The 21698-nt window shown below is 43.4% G+C and overlaps 1 protein-coding gene across 1 annotated transcript in view; it reads left to right on the forward strand.

The window, feature by feature from the left end:
* Positions 1 to 21698, forward strand: part of PGGHG (protein-glucosylgalactosylhydroxylysine glucosidase) — a 436976-nt gene that overhangs the window by 204617 nt on the left and 210661 nt on the right. The window contains exons 6-8 of the mRNA XM_040409837.1: positions 2200 to 2331; positions 8663 to 8774; positions 9497 to 9569. Of these exons, the coding sequence (XP_040265771.1) occupies positions 2200 to 2331; positions 8663 to 8774; positions 9497 to 9569 (317 nt within the window). The remainder of the gene's footprint in view (positions 1 to 2199; positions 2332 to 8662; positions 8775 to 9496; positions 9570 to 21698) is intronic.

Genomic DNA, 21698 nt, shown 5'->3' on the forward strand with positions numbered 1-21698 from the left:
GATTGCTTGTTGGTAATTCACCTTCCCCATAAGTAGCTGCTTCTCACTCTTGGAGGTGCGGTTTATAGATTTTCTTCCTGTCTTCTTACTAGCTGGCCGGTTGTACTCTGTTGTGCTTCTGGAGTTTCCAGTTTTCTACTTTAAGCTAAGTCTTGTCTTTTCTTATTGTATTATGTTTGTTATATTCCCTGTTGTTTGTATCTGGGCCTGAGACAGAGACTTCCATTCGTCCATGTGGGGAGGAACGGGTTGTCTCTGGTCCTAATTTAAGGGCCTTATAGGGAAATAGGTCCTAGGTATCCTGCATATGAATATTCCTACTTTCAGGATCTATTCATATTGATGGGTAGTTAGGGCCCGGATTAGGGTTGTTTAGGAGGTGACCTGTTCCTTACCTAATTTCCAGGCCCAGTTACTGATCCCCTTCCCTCCTGTGTTCAGTGTGGTATTTTACCCCCATTGATCGTGCCACCAAGTACCTTGTGCCTTCACAAAACTACAACTAAATGTTACAAATACTGGAGCAATTGGCACCTACAACACTATGCAGACAGAAATGTATGGGGGTCATTTATTATACTGAAGTACGCCTATATTAGGCATATTTCAGGCGCATATGGCTGATATTTTGGCCCGCTGACGCCAGGAACTCACGGAGGTCACGTGCCTGCTCCGCCTACTTTATGAATGAAGTAGGCGGAGCAGGCACGTGACCTCAGTGAGTTACAGCCGCCCGGCCTGCCTGCTAGTGCTTACTACAGGAGCGTGACATGTACTGGTAAGTACGGTACGCAGGGGGAGCGCATCATTATTCAGTTTAGATCTGATGATTAACACTACGTATAATACAGTACATACTGAGCTGCGGGGCCAGAGTACAGTGCCTGCACAGCCCGGCGCTCTCCCCGCCTACTACAGTACCTCCCTAGGAATCTGTGAATGGGATAATGATGGGGGGGGGGGGGGTCTGTGGATGGCATTATGATGGGGGGGATCTGTGGATGGCATTATGATGGTGGGGGGGATCTGTGGATGGCATTATGATGGGGGGATCTGTGGATGGGACTGTTATGGGGGGATCTGTGGATGACACATATAGCAGTGTCATCCACTGATCCACCACCCCATAACAGTGCCATCCATAGATCCCCCCCACCATCATAATGCCATCCACAGATCCGCCCCACCATCATAATGCCATCCACAGATCCCCCCCACCATCATAATGCCATCCACAGATCCCCCCCACCATCATAATGTCATCCACAGACCCCCCCCCATCATAATGCCATCCACAGCTCCCCCACATAACAGTGCCATCCACAGATCCCCCACATAACAGTGCCATCCACAGATCCCCCACATAACAGTGCCATCCACAGATCCCCCCCATAACAGTGCCATCCACAAATCCCCCACCCCATAACAGTGCATCATCCACAGATCCCCATAATAGTGTCATGCACAGACCGCCATTAGTTCAAACCCACCAAAAGCACACCTTTTGGTTAAAAATATTTTTTTTCTTATTTTCCTCCTCAAAAACCTAGGTGCGTCTTATGGGCCGGTGCGTCTTATAGGGCGAAAAATACGGATGGACCGATGTCTTTTTTTCAGCCTTATAAACTATGTTACTATGTTACATTTAGAACTGTCAGTGGCTCTTCATAACTCCAGCAGATCCACTGCCAGCTTAGGCTTCTTTCACATCACCATTCAGTCTTTCTGTTCTCCTGCTCCGTTTAGGAGCAGGAGAACGGAAAGGACAGATTCGGCACATAACTGAGCCGAATGGAACCTAAGGACCGTTAGGTTTCCACTCAGAGGGAGATTTTTGAAGCGGAGACTCAAGTCCTGAATGCAAAACTTTTGTCTTCGTTCCAAAATCGACATTATAGTCTGTAAGGTCCTTAGGTTCTGTTCGGCTCAGTTATGTGTCGAATCCGTCTTTTCCGTTCTGCTCCTAAACGGAGCAGAAGAACGGAAAGGCTGAACGGTGATGTGAACTAAGCCTTAGGGGTATATTAAGTCCGGTATCTAAAACGCCAGTCTTGATAAATGTGCCCCTATGTTTTAGTTACATTTATCAACTATAAATATTGACTCTTCAGAAATATAAAATTAAATAGAAATGTCTTTCACAAAAAATACTGATGCTAAATCAAACAGTATGTTGTACTATTTATCTTTATCATTTAGGGTGCAAAGTTTCCTTGGGAAAGTGCATTAACAGGACATGAAGTTTGTCCAGAGAAAATATATGGAGATCAAGAAATTCACATTAATGGGGATGTTTTGATGGCATTTAAACAGTACTATCACATGTCAAAGGTACAATTCAATCTATTATTTCATTTTATTTGGTAATCCAGATTTCGTATTGCCAGGTAGCACTGTGTTTTAACATTTCAGAAAGGTAATGTACAGCTTTAAACTGCAGTGTATAAGATGCTCCCTTGTTTAGAAACTGAAATGCTATTGTTTTATACTAATAATGTGCGGGAGCATTTAGCATGTTTTTTTCAGCTAACAAAATAAATATTTTTGAAAAATCTGAAAACGGCCATCAGTGCAGGTTCAGTGTGCTCACTGCATGAACAGTGTTGCATGTGCAGTGGCCGGGTTTGGGGTGTCCACAACGCTACGCTGGGTCCCCTGGACACCATCAATGTGTCACCACATGTTGCTGCTCTCCAGAAGAGATGGTAAGGTGTGGTGCATTTAATGGGAAATAAGTCCAGAGTCAGGGTCTGTAGTAAACCAGACTGGAGGAATTCCGGTGCAAAACAATACAGATGAGACCTAGGGCTGGCTACTCCAGTCCCCTCTCTGGCAGAAGAAGGGTTTGATGCTGGCATTATAATGTGTACAAGTACAAAAAGTGCCCCCATAATGTGTGCCAGTACAAAAAATACCTCCTCTTATTGCCCCTAGTAGAGCCAGTGTCCCCATAGTAACCCGCATAATGTGTGCCAGTACAAAAAATACTCCCTCTTAGTGCCTCCAGTAGAGACAGTGTCCTCATAGTGCCCCTATAACGTGTGCCAGTACAAAAAATACCCCTGTTCTGTGTGTCAGTACAAAAATACGGCCTTTTAGTGCCCCCAGTAGAGCCAATGTCTCCCATAATGTGTGCCAATGCTTGTGTGTACCAGTACAAAAATACCCCTTCAGTGGCTCGAGTTGAGCTAATGTCCTAATGTGTGCAGGTATAAAATAAACAACAAAATGAGCCCTAGGTTGGAGCCCTCGGGATGAAAAATCACTTATTATACAAAAGGTCATCCAGATAAAAAAATCCCTTTTAGGGGTCCCAACAAAAAAGTTTAATGTATATAAAACTAATTCTTTAATTGTACCTTTAAAATTAAATCTACAGACGACCGATCATGAACAATTAAAACTATCAGGGACTGGCAATATGTCACTTGTAGTCTTGGAATTGCTGGGAGGACTGAGTGGGTGCTTTATTTATCTGTGTGTTTATGGATATCATTACCACATTGTGTTATATGGAACAGACTCACGTCCATCTGTCACCATCCACAGTAGCCACTGGGGATGATTAGGACTTATCACAAATTGGCGATCAGGCAGCCACACTGTTTATTATAAGTCTGCGCAACACTACTTGTCAGTTTTCTGCTCAATTCACTAGGTGCACAGACAATGTGGCTGTCTGTATTACCACATATCAATTGTTCCCTGCCAGCGTTCATGCACTGTGGCTATTTATATTACCACATTCAAATTGCTCACTTGCGGGATTTATACAATGTGGCCATTTGTATCGCCTCATTCAAATAACTCACTGCCAGCGTTCATACAATGTGGCTATATATCACCACCTGCAGATTATTCGCTGCCAGTGTTCATATAATGTGGTGATATAAAAAGCCACATTGTGTGAACACTGGCAGTGAATTTGTACGTGGTGATACAAACAGCCACAATGTATGTAGTTAAATGCTGATGTGAAAGAGCTTCAAGCTGCTTCCAAGTCGTGTGCAATGAATGGTGTATGTGACAGGTACTAAAAATTGTGACACACGCATTGGGTACTAAATTTGTGACTCACTAATTAGGTATTACATTTTTGGATATATTAATTAGGGACTAAAAATTTAGGTGCACCACTGAGGTAGTAAAACTTGTTGTGGCACAAATGTTAGTTAACATCTATTCTTATGTCTGTATGTCTTTATTATTTTGACTAGAAATTATGAATGAATTGCTAGCAGTCTGCAGTGAGGGGTGGTAACCAGTTGGGGGGTGTCCCTGCACAGGCTTACTGTCATCGCCAGCTCTCTGAGAAGGTCTGACAGACGTTCTTCTGTACCTCTTGCATGATGTTCTTTGTTTTGGTTTCACTTTCTCATCTCCTTTCCTTCTCCCAGCTGTCATCTATTTACACTGATTGCCTCCGTTTATATTCCCTCCCATACTGCCTCACTTTGCGGTTTATACTTCTTCCTGGATGAGTTGTTCACTGCTGGATGCTCCTTCTCCTGATTCCTCAGATAAGTCTGTTTCCTTTATTTGTGTTTACTTGCTGGCTTGATTGTAGGTGACCCTTACTCCGTCCGTATTAAGTGCAGGGAGCCGGTGGTCGTGTCCCCTCACTATTATAGGGTTTTAAGGTGTCAGATAGTATAAGGTATGTGGACATGCAATCCTCTACCATAAAGATCTTTATATGGGCTTAGCAGTCAGGGAGAGCTCTAGGGGTTTTATAGGGCTCACCCATATGCTCCTTAGTTTGGGATCAAGCCAGTCGGATGTTTATTTATAAGTTCCAGCTTTCTGCAACACCATCCGTGACACTTACTCTATCCAATCAGTGCTGTCATTTCCAGACTGTGCAGGTACACCCCCCCCCCCCCCCCCACCAACTGGTTACCACCCCTCTGTACCCTTCCTGCAGACTGCTGGCAATTCATTCATAACTTCTAGTAGAAATAAGGGAATGGCACAACATAGAGCCATAAGAATAGATTATAATAACAAACGCCAGCTTCTGCTCTGACCTCCAGGGCACGGATGGTGCAGGACTGCACTCCCACAGCGATAAATGTAAGCGATTTCTTGTAGCACCCTATGATTAAGGGTGCCACAAGCGTGTACCCGAAACACGTCAGAGAGATGTTAGGCCTGTTTTGTATTTACCTTTTGTAACTGCTTTTAATGGAGAAAAAATAAAATTTTATGGATTCTACCAATACCGGTGGCTGGAAATCGCTCACATTTATCGTTCTAAGAATAGATGTTCCAGAATTGTTATTACATGGGGAATGCATGTACAGTGGATATAAAAAGTCTACACACCCCTGTTAAAATGTCAGGTTTCTGTGCTGTAAAAAAATGAGACAAAGCTAAACCATTTCAGAACTTTTTCCACCTTTTAATGTGACCTATAAACTGTACAACTCAATTGAAAAACAAACTGAAATCTTTTAGGTGGAGGGAAGAAAACAAAAAAAACTTAAATAATGTGGTTCCATAAGTGTGCACACCCTCTTATAACTGGTGATGTAGCTGTGTTCAGAATTAAGCAATCACATTCAAAATCATGTTAAAGGGTTTCTACCACCACATTTTGACCTAATTAGCTGTCAGACACTAGCGATCTGCTAGTGTCTGCTGTACCTAACCATGCTATTGTAATTCCTTTCTCTGCAGCGGTTCCCCTAAAAAACGTAGTTTTATTGGTATGCAAATGAGACTCTAGGTGCTATGGGGGCCTCTTTTCAGCACCTAGAGGCTCCGTCCACTCACCATTTCTGCCGCCCAGCGCGCTCCAGCCCGCCCCTCTCCTCTAGAGTGACAGCCTGCTCGCGCCTGCGCCGTGTGCTTCTGTATTCGGCGCAGGCGCAGTGACTGTCTCCCTGCGCCGGCAGCTTCACTGCGCCTGCCCCGATTACGGCGCAGGGAGCAGTCCAACAGTCACTGCGCCTGCGCCGAATACAGAAGCACACGGCGCAGGTGCGAGTAGGCTGTCAATCTAGAGGAGAGGGGCGGGCTGGAGCTCGCTGGGCGGCAGAAATGGTGAGTGAACGGAGCCTCTAGGTGCTGAAAAGACGCCCCCATAGCACCTACTACGTTTTTTAGGGTAACCGCTGCAGAGCAAGGAATTACAATAGCATGGTTAGGTACAGCAGACACTAGCAGATCGCTAGTGTCTGACAGCTAATTAGGTCAAAATGTGGTGGTAGAAACCCTTTAAATAGGAGTCAGCATACACCTGCCATCATTTAAAGTGCCTCTGATTAACCCCAAATAAAGTTCAGCTGCTCTAGTTGTTCTTTCCTAAAATTTTCTTAGTCGCATCCCACAGCAAAAGCCGTGGTCCACAGAGAGCTTCCAAAGCATCAGAGGGATCTCATTGTTAAAAGGTATCAGTCAGGAGAAGGGTACAAAAGAATTTCCAAGGCATTAGATTTACCATGAAACACAGTGAAGACCGTCATCATCAAGTGGAGAAAATATGGCACAACAGTGACATTACCAAGAACTGGATGTCCCTCCAAAATTGATGAAAAGACGAGAAGAAAACTGGTCTGGGAGGCTACCAAGAGGCCTACAACAACTCTAAAGGAGCTGCAGGAATATCTGGCAAGTACTGGCTGTGTGTTACATGTGACAACAATCTCCCGTATTCTTCATATGTCTGGGCTATGGGGTAGAGTGGCAAGACTAAAGCTTTTTCTTATGAAGAAAAACATCCAAGCCAGGCTACATTTTACAAAAACACATGTGAAGTCTCCCAAAAGCATGTTGGAAAAGATGTTATGGTCTGATGAAACCAAGGTTGAACATTATTGGCTATAATTCCAAAAGATATGTTTGGCGCAAAAACACTGCACATCACCAAAAGAACACCATACCCACAGTGAAGCATGGTGGTGGCAGCATCATGCTTTGGGGCTGTTTTTCTTCAGTTGTAACTGGGGCCTTAGTTAATCTAGAGGGAATTATGAACAGTTCCAAATACCAGTCAATATTGGCACAAAACCTTCAGGCTTCTGCTAGAAAGCTGAACATAAAGAGGAACTTCATCTTTCAGCATGACAACGACCCAAAGCATACATCCAAATCAGCAAAGGAATGGCTTCACCAGAAGAAGATTAAAGTTTTGGAATGGCCCAGCCAGAGCCCAGACCTGAATCCGATTGAAAATCTGTGGGGTGATCTGAAGAGGGCTGTGCACAGGAGATGACCTCTCAATCTGACAGATTTGGAGTGTTTTTGCCAAGAAGAGTCGGCAAATCTTGCCAAGTCAAAATGTGCCATGCTGATAGACTCATACCCAAAAAGACTGATTGCTGTAATAAAATCAAAAGGTGCTTCAACAAAGTATTAGTTTAAAGGTGTGCACACTTATGCAACCATATTATTTTATTTTTATATTTTTTCTACCCTCTACCTAAAAGATTTCAGTTTGTTTTTCAATTGAGTTGTACAGTTTATAGGTCACATTAAAGGTGGAAAAAGTTCTGAAATGATTTATCTTTGTCTCATTTTTTTTACATCACAGAAACCTGACATTTTAACAGGGGTGTGTAGACTTTTTATATCCACTGTATCTATTAAAACAGGCATGTCAGGAGTGGGGAAAGGTCCTCTTTAAACTTGATACCAATTTGGTAGTACAACCTGTGGCACACCTCTTACCGTAGGTAGTAAAACTTGTGGAATGCTACTTTCAAATATGCAGTCACTGTTTACCTTTCAACTAGGGATCCAGTTGGTTTTAGAGAGCCAGGTTCACACCTACATGGTAGGATCACTTAAAACAGTAAACAAAACTGATTGCTTAAACCATATGCCTACATGTTTGCCATTGACTCCCATTAACAAAAAGTATGTTGTTTTTTTTTTGCTTGCGAGTGCAGTTGACCCCTCCTTTCAGTACAGGGGAGGCAGTGGTATACCAACAAAGGACTCCCTTTTGTTTTATATATGTCTAATGATATCCTGAGGGTTAGTAACAGTATACGGTATTAGTGGATTTCTATAAACTTGTGGTTCCATAGGGGATCATACGTATATGTCATAGACTGTATTCATATGTAAAAAGAAGAGCAAACCCCTTGTAAATAAATAAGAATACTACAGAAGCTGGGGTCTCAGTGACCCTTCCACAGGTGTCATTGATACCTTTAAATGTAAGAGCATGTTCTAAAAAGCATCACCAGCTCTAACTGTTAGCTGAAAGTTCACGGGAAATGCCAAATACACGACAGACAAGCCTTTTTTTCGTTATTTGGTGGTGTTTTTGTCTCCCAGTTTTTGTTTTTTTTTGTTTTGTTTTTTATGCAGCATGTTGGAATTTTTGCAATTTTTTTAAGGCATTTTTTTCATTCCCTTCTCTATATGGAGAACCTCACCAGAACAAAAAACACTACCCCTATATTTGTTTTGCAAGAAACACTGCTAAAAACCGCCATAAAAACCACATGTGATATGAGGAAAAAAACAGTAGCATTTTCTATGGCATTTAAAATGCTGGAAAAACACCAGAGCAAATTCATGTGTGTAGGTGTCATAAAAGTGCTAGGAGTATTTGTTTTCTGCTGAAAATATTTAGTGTGTGACCTCTGTATTGAAGTTTTATTTGTTCTTTTTTTTTTTTTTTTTTTACTTTTTTTCTTCTATTTTACAGGATGTAGATTTTTTTTCTTTAAGCGGTGGCTGGGAAGTGGTGAGCTCAATTGCTGATTACTGGTGTAGCAGAGTTGTGTGGTGTGGAGAAGAACAGAGTTATCATATTAAAGGTATGCACGTCATACAGTATATGTATCGTACTCCCAACCAAAGATCTGTTACATTGAAGGGGCATTCACAGTAGCCAGCCACTGATCACAGTGAGGAGTGCAAGGAGGAGGTAGGATGAGGGCGCTCCCTTCATAAATACAAAGGACTAATAATTGTCCAGTATATTCTTGGATTATTTTTTGTGGCAGTTTTGCTCCTAGAAAAGCATCCCTGCCCCTGTAGTATACTGCTCTAAATAGAGCATTCAGGTGACATATCAACGTTTAAAAGCCCTCTTATTCTTAATGAATTAGAAGGATAACTGAAAAAATATAATCCTGGGCAACCCCATTCAACATGTGCCCCTGGGACGATCAATTGAACTCTTGGGTTTCACTTTTGGCACACCTGGCAAATACTTAAAATAATTGGAAGCTAGATCCACCTAGACTGTGGCAGCTGCAGAGCAAACATAGTGGATGATGGCCAATCATGTAATACAAGGGTGGCACGAGTCCGTCAAAATGGAAGTTGCTTATACAGAATGTCTCTCCATTGTGGCTCATGATCTTGAGGAGAGGAAGTCATAAGACAACCCTTTGAAGGCCTGTTCTATTATTTCATAACAAAATGTTGAGTTTGTGGCATTGAGGTAGTGTACCACTGGCCTGTGATGTATTTGTTATTTATTAAAAGAAGTGTTTAAAGTATCTACTGTATAATTATTAATTTTCTGCTTTAGGTGTGATGCCTCCAGATGAATATCACAGTGATGTTAATAACTCCGTGTATACAAATGCTCTGGCACAGATCAGGTGATACTTGCTTTAGATACATTATTGTCATGTAATATTACTTGAAGGCTAAATGCACATGGCCAGAAGAGTTTATTCAAAGAGGACCTTTCATGGGTCCAGACATTATCAAATAAGTGCATAGTGCTGTAAGGTCACTTACTAGTTTATCTGTGCGGCGCTTCGTTCCCCCGCTGTACCCCCCTTTTACTTGTCCTGCCTGGTATGTAAATGAATATCATCAGTACAGGGAGGAGGAGGCTGCCCTGTTTCTCAATGGGCGTCTCCTTCTCCCTGGCTGCAGCAGAGAGTGTCACAGCCAGGGAGAAGGTGAGCTTTTTTTTCTCCCGCGCTACAGCCAGGGATAAGGAGACTTCCATTGAGAAACAGGTGGAGTGAGTGTGGCGGCATGACGTGAGAGGGACGTGCAGCGCTCTCCTCCCCTCTCGCCTACCCCACCTGCTGCTGCGTCCTCGCCAAGTGCTTCTTTGTTCCAGCGGTCAGCGGTGTTGGAGAGGACCATGGATCGTCACAGCGCCTGCCAATTTAAGGCTACTTTCACACTCGTGTTTTGTGCGGATCCCCAATGGACGGATCCGTTCAGATAATACGACCGTCTGCATCCGTTCAGAACGGATCAGTTTGTATTATCTTTAACATAGCCAAGACAGATCCTTCTTGAACACCATTAAAATTCAATGGAGGACGGATCCGTTTTCTATTGTGCCAGATTGTGTCAGTGAAAACGGATCCGTCCCCATTGACTTACATTGTGTGTCAGAACGGATCCGTTTGGCTCAGTTTCATCAGACGGACACCAAAACGCTGCAAGCAGCCTTTTGGTGTCCGTCTCCAAAGCGGAATGGAGACGGAACGGAGGCAAACTGATAAATTCTGAGCGGATCTTTTTCCATTCAGAATGCATTAGGGCAAAACTGATCCGTTTTGGACCACTTGTGAGAGCCCATGACGGATCTCTCAAACGGAAAGCCAAAACGTGAGTGTGAAAGTAGACTAAGACATATCTCCACGTTGACTCCTTCCTCTGATTCGTGTCACCGCTTCCTCCTGGTTCCTGTGCGATCTAGGCCGATATCCAGGTAGGGTTGGCAGTGTCGCCAACGTTGCTGGTCGGTAAGAGGGGATGGTGAGGAGTGGGACGCTCCATAATTAAAGGAAAAGAAAGGAGTTAAGGAGGAAAATGGATACTTAGAAGGGGCAGTGACAAACAGAGACCTGGAGCGTTTTTGATTTGAAGGGGGGAAAGAACTTTTGCCATTCCTAGAGTTATCTCTGTCCAGTTGGGACCCCCCAAATTTAAAGTGTGGTGGGGTGCAGCTTAATCTTGGAGTGACGTACATGCAAGCTGTGAAACTCTTGACACTGTCAATTTCTCCAAGCCATATTTCTAAGTTTGCTAATAGAAGCAATAGAAAATCTGAACTGTCCTCCCCAAAATGCCACTCAGGGAGTAGACCAGAAGGGAGACTGTGTCTAAGATTGATAAATATTATTTTTTTTAAACGGGCACACTTTCAGTTTTTCATGGCCATTTTGCATCCATTTTCTGTCCGTCCATCCCAATCCTTGCAGAGTCCTCACAGTATACATAATGCCCCCTGGACATCACATGGGCCTCAAAGTGCCCCCAAACGTGAATAATGGCCCCAATAGTGCCCCCAGTGTGAATAATGGCCCCCATAGTGCACTCAAGTTTGAATAATGTCCCCCATAGTGCACCCAAGTTTGAATAATGGCCCACTAGTGCCCCCCCAGAGTGAATAACTGCCCCCATAGTGCCACCACAGTATACAGAATGACCCCATTAGTTCCCCCCAGGATGATTAATACACCATTAGTGCCCCCCAGGATTATGAATGGCCCCATTAGTGGCTCCCAGTACTAAAAATTCACCCATTAGAGCCCTCCAGATCTGCTTGGGTTAAAAAAAATAATTACCTCATCCACTTGCATGCACAGAGACAGTCGCTCTTCACTTGATACTGATTTACACTACCAGTGTGATGATATCACCATGTGCTCCCAGCATGATGATGATGTCGCCATGCGCTCCCAGTGTGAAGAGCGACTGTCCATGAGCATGTTAGTGGATGAGGTGAGTGATTTTTTTAACCCCTATAAAAGGGCATTTTTCACTAGTTTACCTGTTTTTAATGATTGTTAGACAGGTGCACTCTTGTCTAAACGGCCGTAAAAATTGCCCCATTGAGTTCAGAGGGGTCTGGTTGGCTGTGAAATCTGGCAAAAATAGGACGCCCTATTTTCTGACAGCCACTGTTGAGTAGCCGTTAAAAAAAAAATGGTCATGTGAATAGCCCCATTGACTTCAATTGGTTCTGAAAATGGCTGTTATTCAGTTTTCCCTAGTGGTTTCTTCACTCTACCCCTCCCTCCCATCAGGGATGGACTGGGACAATAAAGTGGCCCTGGACTTCAGCCAGACCGGCCCACTTTATTTTTCCCAAACACACTCAAAAAAAAACATAAGTAAAAACATTCCACTGTAAGTATAAGTATGTTTCCATCTCCTCTGTCATCTACTATCTCATGCGTTATGTCTTCTCCTCTCTCTAATCCTCTGTCTTTTTTCAGAACTTCTCTCTCTTGTCTACACTCATGTTCCTGCTCATCTCCTCTATCGTCTTCACATTCATCGCCTGCCTCATGCTCCCTCTCCTCTCCACTCTCCTCTATTGTGGACCCAGCCTGAGAATAGACATATAGTAAGTCACAACTGTAGGCTAAATATGTTCCATAAAGTCCACAAATCTGTATGTGGTTTAAGAAGGAATAAATAATAATGTCTGACTTACCATAGCAGTCAGGCCCGCACTGCTCTCAGCTTTTGCGGACGTTCCAGCAAATAATGCATCTAATTTTACACATTTAGTGGCATCTGCCTCAAGTGCTTGCCTTTTTTTGTCTCTTAACTTCTCGGCTCCTCCCTTACGTTTAGTCTTGTGTTTTAACATGTTTGTTGTTGCAAGTCACACCTAATGGCAATAGGTAACACTTGTTGTTAACCTTACTTGCTGACGCTGTGGTGGTGGCACTGAATTATCGCTGTACTCGTACACTTTCTCGTTCCTCCTCGGCGGCGCTGGCTCCGCCTCCTCTTGTTGCTTGAACGGGCTCGGCTCCTCCCATACTCCTCCTCTCCTCCCGCATACGGCCGTGAGCGTGACCCCTGAGATACCTCACGTCGCTGGGAGGTGATCAGGGCCGCTCTAAACATAGGAGGAGGCGGAGTCGGAGGGAAGTGGCAGGCCAGCGCAGCTTGATGGACGCCGGTCATTGGCTGACGGCGCCGCCGACGCCAGCCGCCAGGTAAATGAATCAAAATCACACAGAAAATGACAGTGATTGACAGCCGGCCCATAATTCGATCGGCCCACCGGGATTCTCCCGGTACTCCCGATGGCCAGTCCATCGCTGCCTCCCATTGAACCCCTGTCAGGCCGTGTTTCCCAATGCCAGTTTCAGTTTCTCTGGCTCCTCGCCCCCCAGAGACTGGACTCTTTATTTCCCCCAACAACTCTCACACAGCACAGCGACATCATGTCTCCTTCTCACCCACAAGGACCTAGACAAATGAAGTTAGTCTTCTCTGCTACCACTGTTACCTGTGCCTCTTTCAGCCTGCCCCTACTTCCCCAACAGAGCCCTACCCCCACAGAATCCTGAGTGATCGCAGACCACAAGGTTTATGCTAGACTATGGACTGACTAACTGTATAGTTTGCACTAGACTATGGACTGACTATAGTATTTACACTAGACTATGGACTGAGTGACTGACTACAGCGTTTACACTGGACTATGGGCTAAGTAATTGGAGACTTTACACCAGACTATGGACCAGCCACCATGTTGAATAAAGAGCAACTGTGGCAGATGGATGTTAGAGAAGTGTGGCAGCTGCAGAGACGGCGTACAGCTCAGGGACACACTCATTCCCCCAGCCCCATTAAAAATTTAAATTATGGGGTCTCCACCAGACTTAATCTAGCCCTATGGAGAGATGAGGAATTGGGTATATGAGGGGATGCTGGCAGGTGTATTATAATATATGGGATTGATCTGCTCCTGAACCTCACAAGGGCCCTAGAAATGAGGATGGGTACCTTCAAATTAATGTTTCCGGAAAACAGCCAAACCTGGCCTTCTGGAGAGAAGTGTGGTAGAGATCTTTGTTTTCAGTGAGCAGACTTTTCATATGGATGGCTGCCTTGACCTGGGAAGATTTAGATGCTTGCCAGATCTGGTATCAGCTGGTGGTACTTTGGATAAAACAGAAATTGGTAGTGGAATCCGCAGATGTGGCTATATACAATGAAAATACGAGATTTGCTGATAGGCTTACCAGAGCGACTATTATATGAGAATATGCCCCATGGAAGCAAAGACATCCAGTTATCTTGACAAGAAGAAGTAAAATGATGCAGGTAATTCGCAAAGATCTGATTCCACTTTCACATTGGACTGTGGATGATATGCAGAGGAGAAGTCTAATCTACAGAGAGACCTCCAGAACCGGGATATAAACTGCAATCCATTGTCAGAAAGGATGTTCTAAAGTCACCCATTCGGATGGAAAAATGTGTCTGAACAGATAGGCAAGATAAACAGCAGTAGGAAGGCCAGTCTTTGTAAGAAAGTGAGCCATTTTACAAAAATATAAACGCAACACTTTCGGTTTTGCTCCCATTTTGCATGAGCTGAACTCAAAGATCTGAAACATTTTCTACATACACAAAAGACCCATTACTCTCAAATATTGTAAGAAATATCACATCCGGCACTGCCACACGTGTCTGTTTGATCACATAAATCACTTCATCGCACTGGCTCAACGTGGTGCTCTGCTGGCGATATAGTCCATGTAATAGTATCCATAAATAGAAAAAAGCACCGCGACACTCACCATCAATCTTGAATTGCAGTTTATTTCATTGTTACAAAAAGATGGTGGACGTAGAGCAATGCACAGGTGTATGAATCGGCAACAGCTGTTTCGCGCTAACTCGCGCTTTGTCGAGGCTTGACAAAGCGCGAGTTAGCACGAAAGTGTTGAGTTCATAATTTTGTGTTGAGTTTATATTTTGCATTCAAATGTTTAAAAAATGAATGAAATACCCATTTTATTTTTTGGCACAATGGCCATACACAGTGTGTATGTGTGTGTGTGTATATATATATATATTTAAGAAAAGGGCAGAACTCCAGGATAAAAAATTAAATCACTCTTTATTCATCCATGTGGCAATGGCGACAAGACTTTGCTTGAGAAAGGCTCTAGTGCGTAGCCAAAAACGTCGCCATGGCCACATGGGTGAAAAAAGAGTGATTTTATTTTTTATCCTGGAGTGCTGCCCTATTCTCAACTTGCATTTGTGGGATTGGCCTTTCCCTGTGGGCCGTGCACCCATAGGCTGTACTTATACAGTTGCAAAAAAAACGTATGTGAACCCTTTGGAATGATATGGATTTCTGGACAAATTGGTCATAAAATGTGATCTGATCTTCATCTAAGTTACAACAATAGACAATCACAGTCTGCTTAACCTCTTCCCGTCACACTAACTCCCTCAGGTCACACTAACGCCGATCGGCGTCATCTCGTGAGACCCAAGATTTACTGTGAACGCCCACGCATACTACAACCTGCCAGCGATGATCATTCGCTGGCAGGCTGTAGATGTTAAAATAATCGCATCAGAAAGGTATATCAGACGCTGTTTTGTTAACAGCGTCTGATATACCTGCTACCTGGTCCTCTGGTGGTCCCTTTTGCTTGGATCGACCACCAGAGGACACAGGCAGCTCTGTAAGTAGCACCAATCACCACATTACACTACACCCCCCCCCCCACCCCTGTCACTTATTAACACCTGATCACCCCATATAGACTCCCTGATCACCCCCCTGTCATTGATCACCCCCCTGTAAGGCTCCATTCAGACGTCCGTATGTGTTTTGCGGATCCGCAAAACACGGACACCGGCAATGTGCTTTCCGCATTTTGCGGATCCGCACATTTCCAGAACTATATAGAAAATGCCTTTTCTTGTCTGCAATTGTGGACAAGAATAGGACATGTTCTATATTTTTGCGGAACAGAAGTGCGGACCCGGAAGTGCAGATCCGCAATTCCGGATCCGAGCGGGACAAAGTCTGTCCCTATAGAAATGAATGGGTCCGCAATTCCGTTCCGCAAAAACACCATAAAATCGCTGCGGCGCTATAAAGATCACTTTTGAGGGGCATGGCGAGTTTATAGAAGATTTTTTTTTTTTTGCCACAAGTTAGCGGAAATTGTGTTTTGTTTTTTTGTTTTTTCTTAAAAAGTCTCATATTCCACTAAGGCTACTTTCACACTAGCGTCGGGGTTCCGCTTGTGAGCTCCGTTTGAAGAGTCTCACAAGCGGCCCTGAACGCATCCGTCAGCTACCAATGCATTCTGAGTGGATGCGGATCCGCTCAGAATGCATCAGTCTGGCAGCGTTCAGCCTCCGCTCCGCTCAGCAAGCGGACACCTGAATGCTGCTTGCAGCGTTCGGGTGTCCGCCTGGCCGTGCGGAGGCAAACGGATCCGTCCAGACTTACAATGTAAGTCAATGGGGACGGATCCGTTTGAATTTGACACTATATGGCTCAATTTTCAAACTGATCCGTCCCCCATTGACTTTCAATGTAAAGTCTGGACGGATCCGTCTGAAGCTACTTTCACACTTAGAATTTTTTCTACAATATAATGCAGACGGATCCGTTCTGAACGGATCCCAAGTCTGCATTACATGAGCGGATCCGTCTGGGCAGACCCCAGACGGATCCGCTCTGAACGCAAGTGAGAAAGTAGCCTAACTTGTGACAAAAAATAAAATCTTACATGAACTCACCATACCCCTCACGGAATCCAAATGCGTAAAATTTTTTAGACATTTATATTCCAGACTTCTTCTCACGCTTTAGGGCCCCTAAAATGCCAGGGCAGTATAAATACCCCACATGTGACCCCATTTTGGAAAGAAGACACCCCAAGGTATTCCGTGAGGGGTATGGTGAGTTCATGTCAAATTTTATTTTTTGTCACAAGTTAGTGGAATATGAGACTTTGTAAGAAAAATAAATAAAAAATAATCATTTTCCGCTAACTTGTGCCAAAAAACTAAATATTCTAGGAACTCGCCATGCCCCTCATGGAATACCTTGGGGTCACTTATGGGGTATTTATACTGCCCTGGCATTTTAGGGGACCTAAAGCGTGAGAAGTAGTTTGGAATCCAAATGCGTAAAAAATGCCCTGTGAAATCGTAAAAATTCTCATTGGAATTTGGGCCCCTTTGCGCACCTAGGCTGAAAAAAAGTGTCACACGTGGTATCGCCGTACTCATGAGAAGTAGGGAAATGTGTTTTGTGAATAGGACATATACCCATACTGTGTGTGAGAAATATCTCTGTAAATGACAACTTTTTAAAAAATTTTATACACCCCAAAACACATTGCCCTACTTCTCCTGAGTACGGCGATACCACATGTGTGACACTTTTTTTGCAGCCTAGGTGCGTAAAGGGGCCGAAAGTCCAACGAGTACCTTAAGGCTGGGTTCACACTTGAGCGTTTTACAGCGCGTTCAAACGCGCTGTAAAACGCTCAACACATGAAAACCAATGCTTCCCTATGGCCCTGGTTCTTACTTGAGCGTTTTACAGCGCGTTTGAACGCGCTGAAAAACGCCCTACGCTCAAACAAGTTCTTGAGCTTCTTTGGGGCGTTTTGACGTGCGTTTGTGGCCATAGGACACTGCAGTCAATCACACAAACGCGCGTCAAACGCGCGTTTACTATTGCAAAAAACGCGCATAAAAACGCGCGACAAAAACGCACGTTAAACGCGCATATCAAATACGCTCAGGTCTGAACCCAGCCTTAGGCTTTACAGGGTTGCTCACAATTTAGCCCCGCCCAAAATGCCAGAACAGTAAACACACCCCAAAAATGACCCCATTTCGGAAAGTAGACACCCCAAGGTATTCGCTGAGGGGCATATTGAGTCCATGAAAGATTGAACTTTTTATTTTTTGTCACAAGTTAGCGGAAAGGGAGACTTTGTGAGAAAAAACTAAAAAAAATCAATTTCCGCTAACTTGTGCCAATAAAAACAAACTTCTATGAACTCGCCATGCCCCTCACGGAATACCTTGGGGTGTCTTCTTTCCAAAATGGGGTCACTTGTGGGGTATTTATACTGCCCTGGTATTTTAGGGGCCCTAAAGCGTGAGAAGAAGTCTGGAATCCAAATGCCTAAAAATGCCCTCCTAAAAGGTACTCATTGGAATTTGGGCCCCTTTGCGCACCTAGGCTGCAAAAAAATTTCACACATGTGGCATCGCCATACTCAGGAGAAGTAGGGCAATGTGTTTTGGGGTGTCTTTTTACATATTTGTCTGGATCAAAAGACACCAAGTAACGCCGAACAGTACATCGGGTCCTGATTACCTTTCGACCCCGGCGTCTAAACATATTGTTTTTCCTGCCTCGGTAATCTACTCACCTGCATAAAAGAGCGGACCGGAGCTCAGACCATCGATGCTGCAACACGTGGGACGCCACGCCAAGCACGAGTGATCGGTCACTCCACCGCACCAGAACAGTGAGTAGTGTGTTCACACACAGTACGGTTTAGCAGCAGACTTATTGACACATGCTGTGAAGATAACTAACTACAAAGACTTTCTATGCATTTGTAAATACTGGCTACAGCCTGAACTTTCACCTATTAATAGAGACATTGCGCATCAGACCCTGTGCATCTGAATTATTTCTAAAGACTGTATACATAGACAAACACGATATGATCCAGTCAATCTAAAGTTATCATCCATCAGTGTTATTGCTACATAATATAACACAAGTACCTCCATATGGTTTTATGTTTTTAGTAAATGTGCATGTTTTAATGTGATCATTTTTGTGGATCCTCACCTTATTTTATTGTGGTGTTAATAAATAGTTACACATACGTATTGGCTGGTGTCCCATGTGATTTTCAGTTGTAGGTGTGCCCCTCTTATCCACTTATTCAGTCAGTCTATTTACTTTAAAAGATCGGGGATATCTTTTTCAGGGGGAGCACCTATTCCTTGTTATTGGAGGGTGAGCCAATCCAATCATTGGATCCAGTGAGTGCCGCATATTCTTCTTGTTATCCCTACACTGTCGCAATTGATTCAGCCTCTACCTTTTCATGCTGAGCACCACACACGGAGTGTGTGTTTTGCTGCAGTGCCGTTATCTCAGCCAGCATTCAGGACCGGCTTGATTTACCTGACATATGCAGTGCCGCTCTGTCCTATTCTTGTTTGCATAGCTTAATAAATAGTTACACATACGTATTGGCTGGTGTCCCATGTGATTTTCAGTTGTAGGTGTGCCCCTCTTATCCACTTATTCAGTCAGTCTATTTACTTTAAAAGATCGGGGATATCTTTTTCAGGGGGAGCACCCATTCCTTGTTATTGGAGGGTGAGCCAATCCATTCATCTAAGTTCTTTTTACATATACCCATGCTGGGTGAGAGAAATATCTCTGTAAAATGACAACTTTGTATAAAAAAAAATGGGAAAAGTTGTCTTTTACAGAGATATTTATCTCACCCAGCATGGGAATATGTAAAAAGACACCCCAAAACACATTGCCCTACTTCTTCGGCGATACCACATGTGTGACACTTTTTTGCAGCCTAGGTGCGCAAAGGGGCCCAAATTCCAAAGAGTATCTTTACGATTTCACAGAGCATTTTTTACGCATTTGAATTCCAAACTACTTCTCACGCTTTAGGTCCCCTAAAATACCAGGGCAGTATAAATACCGCAGAAGTGACCCCATTTTGGAAAGAAGACACCCCAAGGTATTCCGTGAGGGGTATGGTGAGTTCATGTAAAATTTTATTTTTTTGTCACAAGTTAGTGGAATATGAGACTTTGTAAGAAAAAAAAATAAATCATTTTGCGCTAACTTGTGACAAAAAATAAAAACTTCCATGAACTCACTATGCCCATCAACGAATACCTTAGGGTGTCTACTTTCCGAAATGGGGTCATTTGTGGGGTGTTTCTACTGTCTGGGCATTGTAGAACCTCAGGAAACATGACAGGTGCTCAGAAAATCAGAGCTGCTTCAAAATGCGGAAATTCACATTATTGTACCATAGTTTGTTAACGCTATAACTTTTGTGCAAACCAATAAATATACACTTATTGCATTTTTTTTTTATCAAAGACATGTAGAACAATAAATTTAGAGAAAAATCTATATAGAAATGTAGTTTTGTTTGAAAAATTTTACAACCGAAAGTGAAAAATGTCTTTTTTTGCAAAAATTTCGGTCAATTTCGATTAATAACAAAAAAAGTAAAAATGTCAGCAGCAATGAAATACCACCAAATGAAAGCTCTATTAGTGAGAAGAAAAGGAGGTAAAATTCATTTGGGTGGTAAGTTGCATGACCGAGCAATAAACCGTGAAAGTAGTGTAGTGCAGAATTGTAAAAAGTGGTCTGGTCATTAAGGGGGTTTAAGCTAGGGGAGCTGAGGTGGTTAAAGAACTGTTTCAGTTCAGCAATATTCTTGGGATGTCTGGTGTGAATCGCTTTCTTGAGGTCATGCCACAGCATCTCAATTACGTTGAGGTCAGGACTCTAACTGGGCCACTCCAGAAGGCGTATTTTCTTCTGTTTAAGCCATTCTGTTGCTGATTTACTTCTTTGCTTTGGGTCGTTGTCCTGTTGCAACACCCATCTTCTGTTGAGCTTCAGCTGGTGAACAGATGGCCTTAAGTTCTCCTGCAAAATGTCTTGATAAACTTGGGAATTCCTTTTTCCTTCGATGATAGCAATCCGTCCAGGCCCTGACGCAGCAAAGCAGCCCCAAAGCATGATGCCCCCACCACCATACTTCACAGTTGGAGGAGGTTTTGATGTTGGTGTGCTGTGCCTCTTTTTCTCCACACATAGTGTTGTGTGTTTCTTCCAAACAACTCAACTTTGGTTTTATCTGTCTACAGAATATTTTGCCAATACTGCTGTGGAACATCCTGGTGCTCTTTTGCAAACTGTAAACGTGCAGCAATGTTTTTTTTGGACAGCAGTGGATTCCTCTGTGGTATTCTCCAATGAAATCTATTCTTGTTTAGTGTTTTACATATCATAGATTCGCTAACAGGAATGTTAGCATATGCCAGAGACTTTTGTAAGTCTTTAGCTGACACTCTAGGATTCTTCTTCACCTCATTGAGCAGTCTGCGCTGTGATCTTGCAGTCATCTTTACAGGACGGCCACTCCTAGGGAGAGTAGCAGCAGTGCTGAACTTTCTCCATTTATAGACAATTTGTCTTACAGCAAGGCTTTTGGAGATACGTTTATAACCCTTTCCAGCTTTATGCAAGTCAACAATTCTTAATCGTAGGTCTTCTGAGAGCTCTTTTGTGCGAGGCATCATTCACATCAGGCAATGCTTCTTGTGAAAAGCAAACCCAGAACTGGTGTGTGTTTTTTTTATAGGGCAGGGCAGCTGTAACCAACACCTCCAATCTCATCTCATTGATTGGACTCCAATTGGCTGACACCTCACTCCAATTAGCTCTTGGAGATGTCATTAGTCTAGGGGTTCACATACTTTTTCCACCTGCACTGTGAATGTTTACATGGTGTGTTCAATAAAAACATGGTAACATTTAATTATCTGTGTGTTATTAGTTTAAGCAGACAGTGATTGTCTATTGTTGTGACTTAGATGAAGATCAGATCACATTTTATGACCAATTTGTGCAGAAATCCATATCATTCCAAAGGGTTCACATACTTTTTCTTGCAACTGTATATATATATATATTTATTTTTTGCTCCCATCATTTATATTAGGGCTTATGCTCACGCCGTAGCCGCTTTTGCGGTCGGCAAATTGTAGATACACAAAACACGGATACAAGCCGTGTGCATTCCGCATTTTGCGGAGCAGAACATGTTCTATTTATTTATAGGTGCCTCAGAACGAGGCACATTGTGTGCTATCCACATGTTTTGCAGCCTCATTGAAGTGAATGGGTCTGCATCTGACCGGCAAATAATGTG

This window comes from Bufo bufo, chromosome 10 (assembly GCF_905171765.1).
Source record: "Bufo bufo chromosome 10, aBufBuf1.1, whole genome shotgun sequence".
In the NCBI taxonomy this organism is placed as follows: domain Eukaryota; kingdom Metazoa; phylum Chordata; class Amphibia; order Anura; family Bufonidae; genus Bufo; species Bufo bufo.